Source organism: Phascolarctos cinereus, unplaced genomic scaffold (assembly GCF_003287225.1).
Source record: "Phascolarctos cinereus isolate Bilbo 61053 unplaced genomic scaffold, phaCin_HiC Scaffold_5;HRSCAF=322, whole genome shotgun sequence".
NCBI lineage: Eukaryota > Metazoa > Chordata > Mammalia > Diprotodontia > Phascolarctidae > Phascolarctos > Phascolarctos cinereus.
In genome coordinates this window covers 311,514,693-311,529,793 of record NW_027555958.1, presented here as the reverse complement: position 1 = coordinate 311,529,793, position 15,101 = coordinate 311,514,693, and the positions used below count along the sequence as shown (strand labels likewise).

Here is a 15,101-nt window from a genome sequence, read left to right as displayed (position 1 = left end):
CGGCTGCTAACTTGGTCTGGCTGATAAATTTTTGAGACTTCTCTGAAAGTCTGGTCAAAAGGAATTGTCAAGAATTGTCAAGGGTGGCTGCCAGCAAAGTTTCTAGTCTGCAGACTTCTATTTCAAATTTCAACTTGATTTGTTCTGGGATGATGTGACTTTTCAAATCCCTGGATTTTTAACCCCTGAAAGGTGCTTATAATGATGGATGAAAGTGACAACGTGATTTCTATAACAGAACAATGCTCAGTTAACATTGTTCTAAGGGCAACTGGATTGAATCTGTTCTGTCCTGATTGCTCTAGATCTCACCAAGTCAAAGCATGAGATTACTTCCACTTCAATGACCAGAATGATTAACCTTTCTGGCATGATTAGCTCGGGTGGGGGAGACAGAGACTGAGAGGGTGAGGGTAAAGGAAAGGGAGAGGGAGAGGGAGGGGGAGGGGGAGAGGGGGAGAGGGGAGAGAGAGAGAGAGAGAGAGAGAGAGAGAGAGAGAGAGAGAGAGAGAGAGACAGACAGACAGACAGAGAGAGAGAGAGAGAGAGAGAGAGAGAGAGAGAGGGAGAGAGAGAGACAGAGAGAGAGACAGAGAGAGAGAGAGACAGAGAGAGAGAGAGAGAGAGCAACAGACATAAGGCACCTGTGCAGACTCAGAAGCGTTTAACTGTAAAGATGAGGTAGCTGCTTAAAGCCTCTCCTGGCACACAACATAAAGAATGTGGTGGGTTTTTTTTCCTTTTCCACAGAAAACATCTGTGATGTTAATTCCTTACAAATAAGCCCATTCCAAGAAAGACCAATGTTGTTTGCTCAGCTGCCTTTTTATACTTTGATGAGTTAGGATGGTCCAAAATGCAATCCCCCAACACTTTTCCACTTGCAAGATATAATTTCTGTCACTGACTTCACAACTGTTAATTATGGCTATTTAAATGTACCCATATTATTAAGAATATGTCAATTACCAATTCCACTGCAATTAACCACTGACTCTGAAAAATCTGAGTTCGTAATCATTTGAGTTTGAACTGATATACTATCCCATTCTACTCTACCTTTGGGAAGCCAACTTTTGAGATGCTAGTTGACATGAATTTCCACTCTACTCTCTTAGCCATCTCCCTCCATGAGCTGTTGTTTGGGGGCAGAGTGAATAACCAGTAGAAGGCTAAAAACCTAGCCTGTTTATCAGTTTTGCCACATTCACAAAGATGCTACCACACAGACATTACTAAAGGACCAATAGTGAGACATCACTGAAGAACTGGGTACTCAGGAGGCAGGAAATTAGAAAATCTCATTGAATAAAAGAAATATTTAATCTAGAACAAAATGTTCCATCTTTTTTTTTCAGTAACATTGCAATCTGTTGACATAATACACTCCAGTGAAACAAGGAACAATCTTTGTTAAAGGAGAAACATCTAGCGAATTACAGACCAAACACTTAGCACCAATATTCACCCCACATTTCAACACCGTATTTGAGACGTGTCTGCAAGGGAGAATGGGACTGTTCCAAATACTTGCAGCAGGAAACCCATCCCAGCAATATGTCATTCTAGAGTGAACATGAAAATTTTTGTGGCAGATGCTTTTCCTAAAAAATATTGTTATCATTCAATAAATATTTGACTAAAATCCATTTTGTGCTTCTGGGTGATATTGACTGACTGACTTTTTTTTTTAATTCCTAAAGGAAAATACAAAAGTTCCTTATGTGTTTATAAGCATGAAGCATTGTGGCAAGTCTCAGTACTGTCATAAAATTTTCATTTACAGCAGAAAACATGCTGATGAGTCAGTGATTGGCTTGAAATAGTAAAGATTTCAAAAACCCCAAAGCATTCCTTCTCTGTACAATAATGGTGAATATATATATATATTATATATATATATATGTATATATATATATATCTTTGCTATATAATTTTAAAACATGGAATAAATTTTTTTCCTTTTCTCTTTTGCTATATATAATATATGTCTTTCAAAATACATGGTCAGTATTTGTATCTGAAAAATACTGTACAAAAAAACACCTTCCTATAATTACTCTGTATAAACATTAAACAATTTCTTTTAATAATTTCTCCTTTTGGTCTAGAGTAAACATTCAAATCGATTGGAGTAACCACAGTTTATGACAACATCATCCCCTTCTGAGATACACCAGTGTCTTTACATTCATTTTTTTTTCAGAAGTCCACTTTATAACAGAACTTACATCCTAAAGCAAACAGCAATAAAGCAACAAAGGAAATTCCAGAATTGTTATTATTTCATGAATATTTTCAAAACAACACCAGGGTAGGGAAGAAAAGTAGAGGCGGGGCTTAAAAAACACCCAACTTGCTAACTTAACTAAAATCATTTTTAGAAACAGCGAGAGAGTTCACAAAATATATATATATATATATATATACATATATATATACATATATACATACATATATATATACGTATATATATATGTATATATATTTTACAAAAGTGAAAGAAAAAACAGATCTGAAACCACTGAACTATATTCTGGATATCTGTCATCTTCAACTGGAATAAGGGGAGAAAAATGCCTAAAGAAGTATGTGGGGCGGGGGGGGAAGACAAAATTAAACTCCTTTTGGTGTCAAAAGCTGATGAGAGTGAGACTTATTATTTGGCTCTGATATCAATGAATTGCCCATTTTCTCACAGACCCAGCATCTTCCTCTGCCTCTCTTATCTGGGGATGTTCTGGGCATGCTCAAAATGCGTCACTTTCCTTTTTTTTCTTTTTCTTTTTTTTTTTTTAAGACAATGAAACTCTCAGGTAGGGAATGATCCTACGTCCACTAGTAAGACTCAGGCAGCATGCTCTAGCATACAACAGGGTTATTGCTTTAGGTACAGACGGTGCAAAAAAAAAACACTCTGTGTGCCCTAGTCATGGTGCTCTTACATAGCTGGGGCTCGAAGACTCAAAAGGAAACTTAGCAGATATGGATAAGTAAATATGGGGGCCCTAATGAATCTAAACAACACTTGAGATCTGTAGACAAGTATCACCAGAATTTAAAAATATGAGGAAAGTAATCTCTAAATTAATATTTTCTGCAGTGTAGCACTAAGTTATCCTGTGCACCTTATTAGCATGTTAACGTTTGATTAAACATAAACAATAGTTTGTACTCTTAAAAACTGAGATCTACTTTTTTTTTTCTTAAAACTGGGATCTTTCCGTCTAAATCCAAGGAAAGGGGTCAAAAGAGTAATAAAGGCCTAAAGAGAAGCAGCGCTAACTGGGGTGAGAGGGCCAGGATGCAGGAGACAAAGAAGAGAGAGAGAGAGAATAGCCACCATAGTTCTCAATAGTCCAAGTAAAAATGTGGCACAAATTTTTTTTCTTTAAACTAAATGAAAAATCAGGGGTGGGAGGAAAGAGGGATAAGGAGGGTGTTTCATAAAAATGGGAACTGCACCCGTACTCATTCTCCCACTTAGGTGCATACAATGTGCATCTGTGTGTGTACACACACATGCGCACATCACACATCACACACATACATATACGCACACATACGCACACATACACACACATAAGTCAGTTTTTGTTGATGCTTCTAGTAAAGTGCCGATGACAGCAAGGTTGGCTTGGATGTGGTGTTTAGGAAACGCTGTCCATCTATTCCAATGCCAACCCACCAAAAATGCCATCCTACAGGGGGCCATGCCTGGCCTCATACTTGGCAAGTATGTTCTTGCATTTACCCAACTCTTTCCGCAAGTCAGCCACCTCCTGGCGGAGGGCCGAGTTCTCTTTCTCCAGGAATGAAGCCCGGATGGCAATCTGATTCTCCTTCAGCCTCCGGGCATCTCGGGAGCGCTTGGCAGCCATGTTGTTCTTTCTACGCCTTGCCCAGTACTTGTCATCCTGCTCATTAGTTACAGAAAGAAAAGAAACAAGATATTAGATTTCAGCAAAACCACAAGATGCCCAGGACATCCGAGGGACAGATTCTACACTGGACTGAGGACAGTGGGGTCATTCTTCTTGACTTCCCACTGTGTGCTGTCAGAGACTCTTAGGACTTCAGAGGTTATGTAGTCCAACTCTTGCCTAGAGCTCTAAAGAGGAATTTTTGAGCCTAGAATGGTACCACAAACCACAGTTGGGAGCAAACAGTAAAAGAGTGCCCTTGTGTTGAAGTGAGAGGGAGCGTGGGGATCAGGCCACTTATTATGGCTTGTCACAAGTCCTGTTTGTGCCCTGAGCCAAAGCATCAGCTGTTCCTTCCTAGTTATGGCTTTGCCCTTACCCTAATGATAGCTTTCGTCCTATCTGGTGGGGAACAAGGAACCGGCCTCCTGGAAGGCTACCTTTCCCTCTTTTAGAGACTCATGAAAAGTCTAGGCATGTGCCCATCAGGAAAGGTGTCACAGTCCAAGCAAGAAAAAGTGTTACATACATTTTTTTTTTACCACACCTGTGATTTTCATTGATGTAGGAAGCTCTCCGTGAAGAAATATCCTCTGTCAATGCATATTAGCAAGCTTTATAAAACTTAGAGTCTCAGAGAGTTGCCTGGGGGCACTAAGGGGTTAAAAGACTTGCCCAGGATCATCAGTATGTGTCATAAGCAGGACTTGAACCCAAGCCTTCATGTTTCTAAGGTCAGCTCTCTATTCACTAAGCTATGCTGGCTCTCCATCTCATAAATACATAGGTACATATACATGTATTTGTATACACACATACATAGATATAGATAGCTACAGATATATATAGATTTCTATATATTTATATATGTATGTATATATGTATATGTTTGTTTAGGTATGTATACATTTATATATTTATGCATGCATTTTTAATAACACTTTCTGTATCTCTGCCCCCTCCCTCTTTTTTCCTCTTTCTCTCTCTCTTTCTCTCCCTCACTCTCTTTCCTCTCCTCTTCTCTCTCTCTTAACTAAACAAAATGTCAGAAGGGTGATGAGGGAGGTGTTTCATAAAAATGGGAAATACACCCATACTCCTTCTCTCACCTAAGTGTACACTGCACATGGGGCACGCGCGCACACACACACACACACACACGCACACACACACACACACACATACACACACACATACATGCAAACACAAATGCAAGTCATTTGATGCTTCTGGGGAAATGCTGATGATACCCTCTATATGTATGTATGCATGAATGTACGTATGCATGTATGTATGTGTATATATTCCTAATTCTATATATGGTTCTATCTCTATCTAAATCTGTGCGTGTGTGTATTTCTAACTCTATCTACATTCAGTATAGCATTAAACATCATTGACAAATTACAAAGTGAATATTATGTTATGGATAAGCAGGAGTTGACAATATAATCTTTCCACTAGGGACCTCAAAGAGGTACACTATATTGATCACCACCCTAATGTTTCAGCGAGACACAGAATGACCAGGAAATATTTGGCAAATGGGGTAAACTGAGACCCAAGAAGATGAAGCAATCTGTCCATAGTCCAACTTTCCACACTCTTCACTGAAATTCTTCTCACTAGGACCCTTTTCCTCTCTCACCCAACATCCGCAAACATGTATGTGTACACATACGGAAGTACTCGTGCACATGTACATGCGATTCTGTAGTTTCCTGATAAACCTTCCTTATGGACCTTATTTAACCTGGTTGATACTTAGATACTTAGTTCTGGTTGATATGGAAGCAATCCTCCTCTCCATCAAACAAAAATAAAAGAAAATCCTCTTAGGAAAAACGTTCTGCATAAATCTTGCTTTAGAACTTTCCATCTAGGTCCCCCCTCTTCTCAAAATCAGCTTTAGGCAATTCATTTATGATGCCACCTGAGCCCCATCCTTCTTTATTTTAACAAATTGCAACAACAAATCTCTTAATCCCAAACTGAAAGGGGCAAAGCTGATGTCTGCAGTCACATGCCACCCAGGAAGCCCTGAGGAACCTAATCTTCTTATTCTCCCCTGGGACCATAAGGGTCATGGTCAATGCATGTGATTATGTTAGAAGGGCCCAAATTATCCCTAGGTCTGCTCCCAGTACTTTGAGATCTGTTTTTCATGCCTGAAGCCTTAGGCGAAATAGAACTAACTTTGACGGGCATGCCACAGAAACCATTGCTGAGGCAACTGGTGCCATAGCAAATAAAGCACTGTTCTGGAATCAGGAAGACCTGAGTTCAAATGCAGCTTTAGACACCAGCTATGTGACCCTGGGCTAAAGTTAACCTCTCTTTGCCTCAGTTTCCTCAACTATAAAATGGCAGTAATAATAGCACCTACCTTGCAGGGTTGCTTTGAGTATCAAATGAGATTATATTTGCAAATAGTAAGTGCTTAATAAATGCCTATGTCTTTCCTACTACTCCCTATACACACATACCTTCTGTTTGGCACATAGAAGCTAGCCATGGCTCCCATTCTTGCCAATCATCCTCAGGTACCTTATACATGTCACCATGAGGTCTGCTCACAAAGAAAGCTAAGCTAAAATTTCTCAAGTATGGTCAGTATGGTCAACATAGGTAGAGGATAAAGGAGAAGAGGACAGATCAAGAAGCTGATGCTCTGGGACCAGTAGCTTCTCTGCAATCTCCATCCCAGGACCAGAAGACAGAGGTACGGCTGTCAGAGAGTTCTTTCCTCTCTCTCCACCTCCCTTTCTGGAGCTCCTCAATAAGCCTGCACATTCTATCCCCTTCCTCCAGGAAATCGCTAGGTTCAGGCGTCCCCCAAGCAGCCCTGCCTTCTCCCAAAGTGCCTCACACTCCAAAATTACTCTGTGCCTCCCACCCTCACATCAAAGCTCTCATGCCCTTCTCTGCATCAGACTGGTTTAATCAGCTTGCTTTCCTAACCAAGGTAACTGACTGAATGCTATCCAACTTCTTAACTTTCCCAGCAGCCTTTGCTCATCAATCCTCTTAGTTTTCTAACTGGTGCATGGACAAATACAAAATTTGGAATAGGTCTGCCTTAAACTATCCTGCTACTCACTAGGTGAATGACCTTAGATAAGTCACTTCATTTTTCTGGGCTACAGTTTCCATATATAAAATGGAGGAGTTTGGATTAGGTGGTCATTAAGGTTCCTTCCAATTCCTGAAACAATGATTCTATGATTCATTCCAACTTCCTTAGAGAAAGTTGGAGAAGGGAAGGGGTGGGAATAGAAATATGGCTTTAGGAGGGGAGGGGAGGCAAAAGAACCAGCCTTAGGCAATGTATCAAAGTTTCTTTGCCCCCTTCTCATTTTCATTTCTGTACCCAGGCCTCCAGGTAAAGTAACTGTCATGCTGCCCAAAGCTCCCTACTCTGGCACCCTCTCCCTTTAGGGGTCCATCCTCTAAAATGTCTGCTACCATCCCCCCATCACAATTTTTGTGACTTCAGTTAGTATGCCTCAGTTTCCCCACCTACAAAACAGTATGTCAGATGGCATCTTCTAGATTCTTCCTCGGCCCTAACGTTCCTGTTATACGATGAAACTGATTCACATTGAGAAGAGTCTCCTCTCTTACTATCTTCCTGTGATGTCTGCTCCTAAACCCAAATGAATTCATAATTAGTAGAATTCTGGTAGGTCTTGTAACCATGGCAGAGTTATTTCAGGTTTTGGACGCATAAACCCAAAGACATAAATCTTTCTTGAACATTTCCTATCCCACTTTATCCTCTAAAAGCAGCTTGGAGGAACATTGGCCCACAAATTCTCCTTTCTGGGGTTCTCAATTTCATCTCTATTTCTCAATAAGAGTGGGGGGAACTCTTCTTTCTGGAATTTCCAATTTCATCTCTATTTCTCAATAAGGGGGGATCCCAATTTTTATCATAAAGAGTCAAAAGATATTTCATCCAAAGCCAAGTTTGACCTGGTATCATAGAGGTTGCCCTATCCTTACTTCTGCTGCCTTGAGAACCACATGGGAAGGGGTACATTAATAAACCAGGAGGTTCCCAGAACAACCAGGCCTTGAGTGCCAGAAACCTTCCAGAAAATGGTAAGACCTCGCTTTTTTGGTCCTCTTGAGTTAGAAATAAAGAAGTTTTTCAGAAGGGCCATGATTCAATTATTCCATAATATTATCCTCCTCTCCCCTCTCTGACTTTAAAAGTGTGGGGTTTTGTAGGTTTTGTAAAAGTACTAATAATTAGTCACTTCCATAAGCTGCTCACCATTCATATCTAATCCCCAACCGGTATAATAACAATTATGCATCTCTTAATTAACTTTATTCTAAGTTTTATCCAATTACAGCACTTATTCTGGTTCGTAAATGTGCAGTCTTCAAAGTTTTTTTACTCACATTGGTTCGTTGTTTACTTTTAGCTTTAAAAATTACAAGGGACAACTTGTTCTTGTGGGGAAGAGGGGCATAATACATGACAAGGAATCATTTTACCATCAAGAATACTTGAAACTTTGGCCATTACATACTTTACCTGCCAAGTCATTTAGGTCTTGAGAACTCTTTTCAGCCTTTCCCCAGAGTAGGACAGCCTCACTCAGCAGCACTTTGGCAAACTTTCAAAAGCCTCGGAAAGCTGTATTAGATGCCCCCCCCCCCAGCTTAAGTGCAATAGATAAAGGCCTGAGATATAGATGGAATTTAGGTAATAAGGAAATAAATCAAGAAACAACAATCAATTAGGAAAAGGCATATTATTACCATCTCAAATATTAGCCCCACTAGACTGTAAGCAACTTGAGGGCTGGGATCACATTTTATTTTTGTTTCTCCCTTGGAACCCATAACCCAAGTACAATGACTTGTACTTATGATATTGAATAAATATTTGCTAGGAAAAAAATCAATATATGAATGTATGAATGACTACAAGTTTCCAATACTGAGTGGCCATCATTTCTTCCTACTTTTTAGCCAATTTACCCAAGGACCCTGGGATCTGGGTTATATTTTACTGTGTACCTCAACCTATTCTAGATTATCTTAAGGATGACAGGAGCTACCTTCTTGGTCCCTTGAAAATCTACTTTTTAACTTGAGATTTATGATGCAACCAAGACTAAGCGTGGCCTTACACCTGAAGGTGTTGCCAGGGATTTAAACTAGCCTGTTATAGGAGTTGATACTGTTAATTCACCCCTACCCCCCACTCCCCAGTGGATCATTCTAGAAATCAAAGGTGGAACCATTAGCATAAATCAGCTCCAGAAAGCTCACATTCCTACTTATTCCAACAGAAGAGTTTTCTATTTTGTGTACCATATTTGGGTTTGGATAAGTAGGAGGGAAGAGGAGGGGGCAGAGAGCTATTTCTACATAAATCAGTGGATCTGAGATCCCATTGTTGTAGTTACTCTTTCCAACGATACAGCAGATTACATCCTATCAATGCCTGTTCATTCTACGTAACTCTTATCTATATCCTTCCATAAATTCTCCAAGGAGTGTCCACTCAACATGGCAAAAGTGCTCCTCCAGACTGTCTGACCCTGAAACCAGTTATCTCTTGCTCTCGTTCCATGATCAGCCCACCAATAAACATTAACTTAATTGCTTAATGTCATTACTTTGAATTTATAGAAGTGTCTTAGAGCAACCCAAATGTAGGCAAGAATGTCTGATTCCAAAATTTAAAAAAGTCATCTTTATTTGGCTTCATAATATAGCATATATATTACAAGAACAGATGTGCTTTCCTCATTCTATTTTCATTCAGCAAGGCAGAGATAAACCAACCTGGGATTAAGCATTCCTCCAGGATAAGCTATAAAGTGAATATTATATAGTCGATAACAAAGAGCTGACTGCATTATCTTTCTGGTAAGGCTTCAAAACACTCTAAAATGTTGCTGATTCTCCTAATTTTTTGTTAAATACAAAAGGACCAGGGAGTGTTCAAGAATGGGACAAACTGAAACACAATGAAATGAAGTAATTTGCCTTCTTCCCAAAGGAAGAACAACCAGAACTCCATGCCTCCCAACCTTCCTCAGGTAGCCCTTAGAATTTTTCTTCCACTAGCCTAGTTACCAGTTCCAATTTACCTTCAGATCTTCAGGGATGAAGACTTTGCGAGCTTTCTTAATCATGGGTTGTGGTTTGAGCTCCTCCTCTGAGAACTTGCGTTTTCGAGGGTCAAACATTTCCTGGCCAGGGATGCTGGACAGAGCCAAGTCAGCTGGGTCTGGTTCATAACCCACGGGGACCTGGATGGTCTCAGGGTCAATAGGACTTGGCGTGTTGCGGTTTGTGGATAATATCTGACCTGCAATGACATAGGAGGAGTTTTGAAACAGAAATACTCCAAAGGGCACCCAAAGGTGCTAGCCCACTTTTCTAGGAGGAAGCAAGATTTATAATAATTCATACCTTTCATTTCTTTGGTGCTCAGGAACCTCCTATTTTACCTGTCCCACAATATTCTCCTGAAAAAGGCAAGGCTAGTAGAATTTTAACCATTTTACTGATTGCAAAACTAGAGCCCACAGAAGGAAGCTGATTTGCTAAATTTCACACAGCAGGTCTAGTCACCTGTGTGTGTACAGAGATTTAAGATTCATAAATCTTGACCAACAGCCCCATGAAGCAGCTAGGGGTACTAGTGCATAAAGGGCTGAACCTGGCTTCAAGAAGACCAAGTTTAAATCTGGCATCAGAAACTTGCTAGCTGAAAGACCCTGAGTGAGTCACTTAATGTGTCTGTCTCAATTTTCTCATGTGTGAAGTGGGGCTAATAATAGTACCTACCTCCCAGGATTGCTGTAAAGATAAAATGAGATAATATTTGTAAAGTTCTTAGCATAGTGCCTGGCACATAATAAATAGTTATTCCCTTCCCCTGAGGTAAGCAGTACCAGTATTATCCCAGTTTCACAGAAGAGTAAACTGAGACTCACAGAGTGACTCATCTAGGCTCAAACTACTAGTAAATGTTAAAGCCAGGACTGAAAAACAGATTTATTCTGACTCTTAGGTCATAATATCCACCGTGGTTTATAACCTTAGGGTCTGTGAATGTTTTAAGAAATATTGCGGAGAGTGCAGACAAGAAGAGCAGTGACCACATCTCCCCCAGATCATACCATACTGGAAGCACCCAAAACTTGCAGACCCCTAGAACTATCTCTGAAAAAAGCAGCATGGAAAACCCTAATGCTTGGGACTGAGAATGCTTGGGACAGTGCTTTCCTACTTCCGGTTGAGCACAGCCCAACTTTAATATAAAGTTCAGGCAAGAAATAGGCTGGGAAAATGAGCAAACAAGAAAAAAAAAAGAATTTGACCATAAAAAGCTACTACTGTAGGAGGGAAGACCAAGACATAAATTCAGAAGACAATAATGTGAAAACAGCTACAAACAAAGTCTCAAAAAATTGCTAATTGGACCCAAACCCAAAAGGAATTCTTAGACAAGTTAAAGAAAGAGATAAGAGTGGTAGAGGACAAACTGAGTAAAGAAATGAGTGTGATGCAAGAAAATTATGAAAAGAGAATTAACAGTAAAAGAGGCACAAAAAATGCTGAAGAAAATAACACCTTAAAAAAAAAAGAATTGGCCTAATTGTAAAAAAGCAACAAAAATTCACTGAAGAGCTCCTTAAAAAGCAGAATGGGCTAAATGGAAAAGGAGGTACAAAAATTCACTGGAGAAAAGAACTTCTTAAAAAACAGAATTGTCAAATGGAAAAAGAGGTACAAAATCTCACTGAAGAAAATAATTCCTTAAAAATTAGAATTGGGCAAACAGAAGTAATGACTCCTTGAGACATCAAGAAACAATAAAACAAAGTCAAAAGAATGAAATAAATGGAAGAAAATGTAAAATATCTTATCAGAAAAACAACTGACCTGGAAAATAGATCTAGGAGAGATAATTTAAGAATTATTGGACTACCTAAAAGCCATGCCAAAGAAAAAGCCTAGACATCATACTTCAAGAAATTACCTAGGAAAACTGCCCCAATACCTTAGATCTAGAGGGTAAAACAGAAACTGAAAGAATATATTGATTACCTCCTGAAATAGGTACCAAAATGAAAACCCCCAGGACTATTATAGCCAAATTCCAGAGCTCCCAGGTCAAAGAGAAAATATTTCAAGCAGACAGAAACAACTCAAATATTGTGGAGTCACAGTCAAGAGCACACAAGATTTAGCAGCTTCCATGTTAAAGGAGTGGAGGACTGAGAATATGATAATTCTGGAAGGCAAAGGAGCTGGGATTACAACCAAGACTAACCTATTCAGCAAAACTGTGTATAATCTTTCATGAGATAAAAATATACATTTAATGAAATAAAAGACTTTCAAGCATCCTTAATGAAAAGACCAAAGCTGAATAGATAATCTGACATTCTAACACAAGAGTCAAGAGAAGCATAACAAGGTAAATATGAAAAAGTAGTCATAAAGGTCTCAACAAAGCTAAAACCTGTTTACATTCCTACATGGGAAGATGATACATGGAAGTCCTGAGAACTTTACCATTATCATGGTAGTTAGAAGGACATGGGTGTGACTGGATTATGTTGGAATGATCTCCAAAAAAATGAAGGGGTGAGAAAGAGGTTATGTACTGAGAGAAGGGGGAAGGGAGAGATAGAATGGTGAAAATTTTCTCACATAAAAGCACAAGGGAGAGCTTTTACAGTGGAAGGGAAAATAAGGAGGGGATGGCAAGCAATGCTTGAACCTCACTCTCATCAGAATACTCACTCAGTTAGTACAGAAATGTAACACTCAATCAGGAAATATCAGGGGAAGGGAATAAGAGAAAAAGGTGAGGGATGATAGAAGAGGACAGATTAAGGGAGACAATGGTTAGAGGCAAAAAAGACTTTTGAGAAGGGACAGGATAAAGAGAGAGAGGAAAAAAGTGAGATGGAGAGAAATACACAATAATCATAACTATAAATGTGAATGGCACAAGTTCACCCATAAAATGGAAATGGATAGCAGAATGGATTAGAAACCAGAATCCAACAAGAGATATACCTGAAATGGAAAGACACACACAGAATTAAAATAAACAGTTGGAACAGAATCTAATATGCTTCAGGTGAAGTAAAAAAGGCAGGGATAGCAATAATGATCTCAGACATTATTAATTATTAATATTATCATAATTAATTATCCCTGATTAAAAGGGATAATCAGGAAGTCACATTTTGCTAAAAGGTACCAAAGACAATGAATAATATCAAAAATTTTTTGCAGCAAGTTTCTCTATAAAGATCTCATTTATCAAATATATACTGAATATAGAATGGAGTCAAATTCACAAAAATAAGAACCATTCTCCACTTGATAAATGGTCAAAGTATAAGAACAGACAATTTTCAGAAAAAGCTAACTAGAGTCATATAAAAAAATGCTCTAAATCACTACTGATTAGAGCAATGCAAATTAAAACAATTCTAAGGTACCACCTCACCCATATTAGAAATGCCAAATGCCAGAGGAGATGAGGGAAAAATAGGTACACTAATGAACTGCTGGTAGAGTAGTGAACTGGTTCAACCATTCTGGAGGACAATTTAGAGCTATGCCCCCAAGGGATATAAAACTGTGTATATCCAACAACGCTACTATTGTATCTGTATCCCAAAGAGATAAAAGAAAAAGAAAAAGGAGCTATATGTACAAAAATCTTTATAGCAGCTCTTTTTGTGGTGGCAAAGAATTGGAAATTGAGGGGAATGGCTGAATGAGTTGTGGCATATAATCGTGATGGAGTACTATTGTGCTATAAGAAATGACGAGGAGGGTGGTTTCAGAAAGACGGGCAACCTACATAAAACTGATGCAAAGTGAAGCGAGAAGAACTGGGAGGTCATTGTACACAATAACAGCTACGCTGTAATGATAAACAACTGTGAAAGACTTAGCTATCCTGATCAATATGATGATTCAATACAGTTCCAAAGGATTCATGATGAAAAAATACTATCCATTTTTCAAGAGAGAACTGATGAACTTTGAGTGCAAACAGACATATAATTTTCTCACTTTATTTTTCTTGGTTTTTTAAAAAAATATGTCTAATATGGAAATGTGTTTTGCATGATTTCACATGTATAATTGATATATTGCTTGCCTTCTCAATGAGTGTGGGAGGGTGTGGGAGGGAGGGAGAAAATTCAGAACTCAAAATTTAAAAAGAAAAAAATATTAAAACATATTTTTAAATATTTTTAAAAAGAAAGAAAAAATAATGTGCTGAGTATCTATCAATAGAATGGGTTAACTTAGTAATTTATATTTAATGTATTTTATTTTAGGTACTTAAAAATATGATTGTAAGAAGGTCCATAAGTTTTTGTGGATTGCCAAGGGGGTCCATTACACACACAAAAAAAGGTTAAAAGTCCCCTAGACTACGTTGCCTTACTAATGGATTTAATGGATTTACTGCTAAAAACAGAACCTAGACTTCCAGGGATGACCCCCACTGTAGTAATAATGTTAAAAAAAATGGTTTCATTGAATTTATACCATATATCTTCATGGTAAGGGAGGGCTTAGGAACAAAAAGTGTTGTCCTCAGAGCTTTTGGTCCTGGCTTTATAGTTTAATCTGAACTTTACAACTGCTACTTTTAAATTTAAAAACATCAACAGTGAGAGTCATGGGCGGCTGAAGTTGCCTCACTCCAACTGCTGGTCACTGCCAAGGTGTATGAAAACAGAGAGACTCATTCAGGTTTCACTAAAATGTGTTCTGGGCAGAAGCAGGGAGCCCACAGACTTCCAGTTGGCCTGTGAAACTGCATATGGCTGATTCAGGGTGGGAGGGATAGTGAAGGGGGCAGTGGACAAAACCAAGGCCTCCAGATGACCTTTCAGTTCCTCTTTCAGTTTTAAATCTCCTTTGCTTCCTTGGGGACAAAGGCAAGAGCTGTGCCCTGGAGGTCCCATCTAGCTGAGGACAGTGCTTTCTCTTGGGCAAGGCTTCAGTGAGAAAGAAGTTCCTGCCTTCCCTCTTAGCTTAGAAAATGCATTCCATGTTTTGATCTCGTGTTTCTTGACATAAGAACAAATGAAATAAATGTATTTGAACGTACACCCAAACCTAATCTACCCAATGAAAACTGTCCTCTACGCTGGC

The 15,101-nt window shown here is 38.9% G+C and overlaps 1 protein-coding gene across 4 annotated transcripts in view; it reads right to left on the bottom strand.

Annotated features, from left to right (window-relative positions):
• Nucleotides 1-1,304: 1,304 nt before the first annotated feature.
• Nucleotides 1,305-15,101, bottom strand: part of HLF (HLF transcription factor, PAR bZIP family member) — a 79,289-nt gene continuing 65,492 nt past the window's right edge. For 3 of the 4 annotated variants that reach the window (XM_020991937.2, XM_020991940.2, XM_020991939.2), the window contains exons 3-4: nt 10,040-10,260; nt 1,305-3,920 (exon numbers count right to left, since the gene is read on the bottom strand). In XM_020991937.2, the coding sequence (XP_020847596.1) occupies nt 3,702-3,920; nt 10,040-10,260 (440 nt within the window). In that variant the 3' untranslated portion in view covers nt 1,305-3,701. The remainder of the gene's footprint in view (nt 3,921-10,039; nt 10,261-15,101) is intronic. The other variant, XM_020991938.2, reaches the window with a different exon arrangement.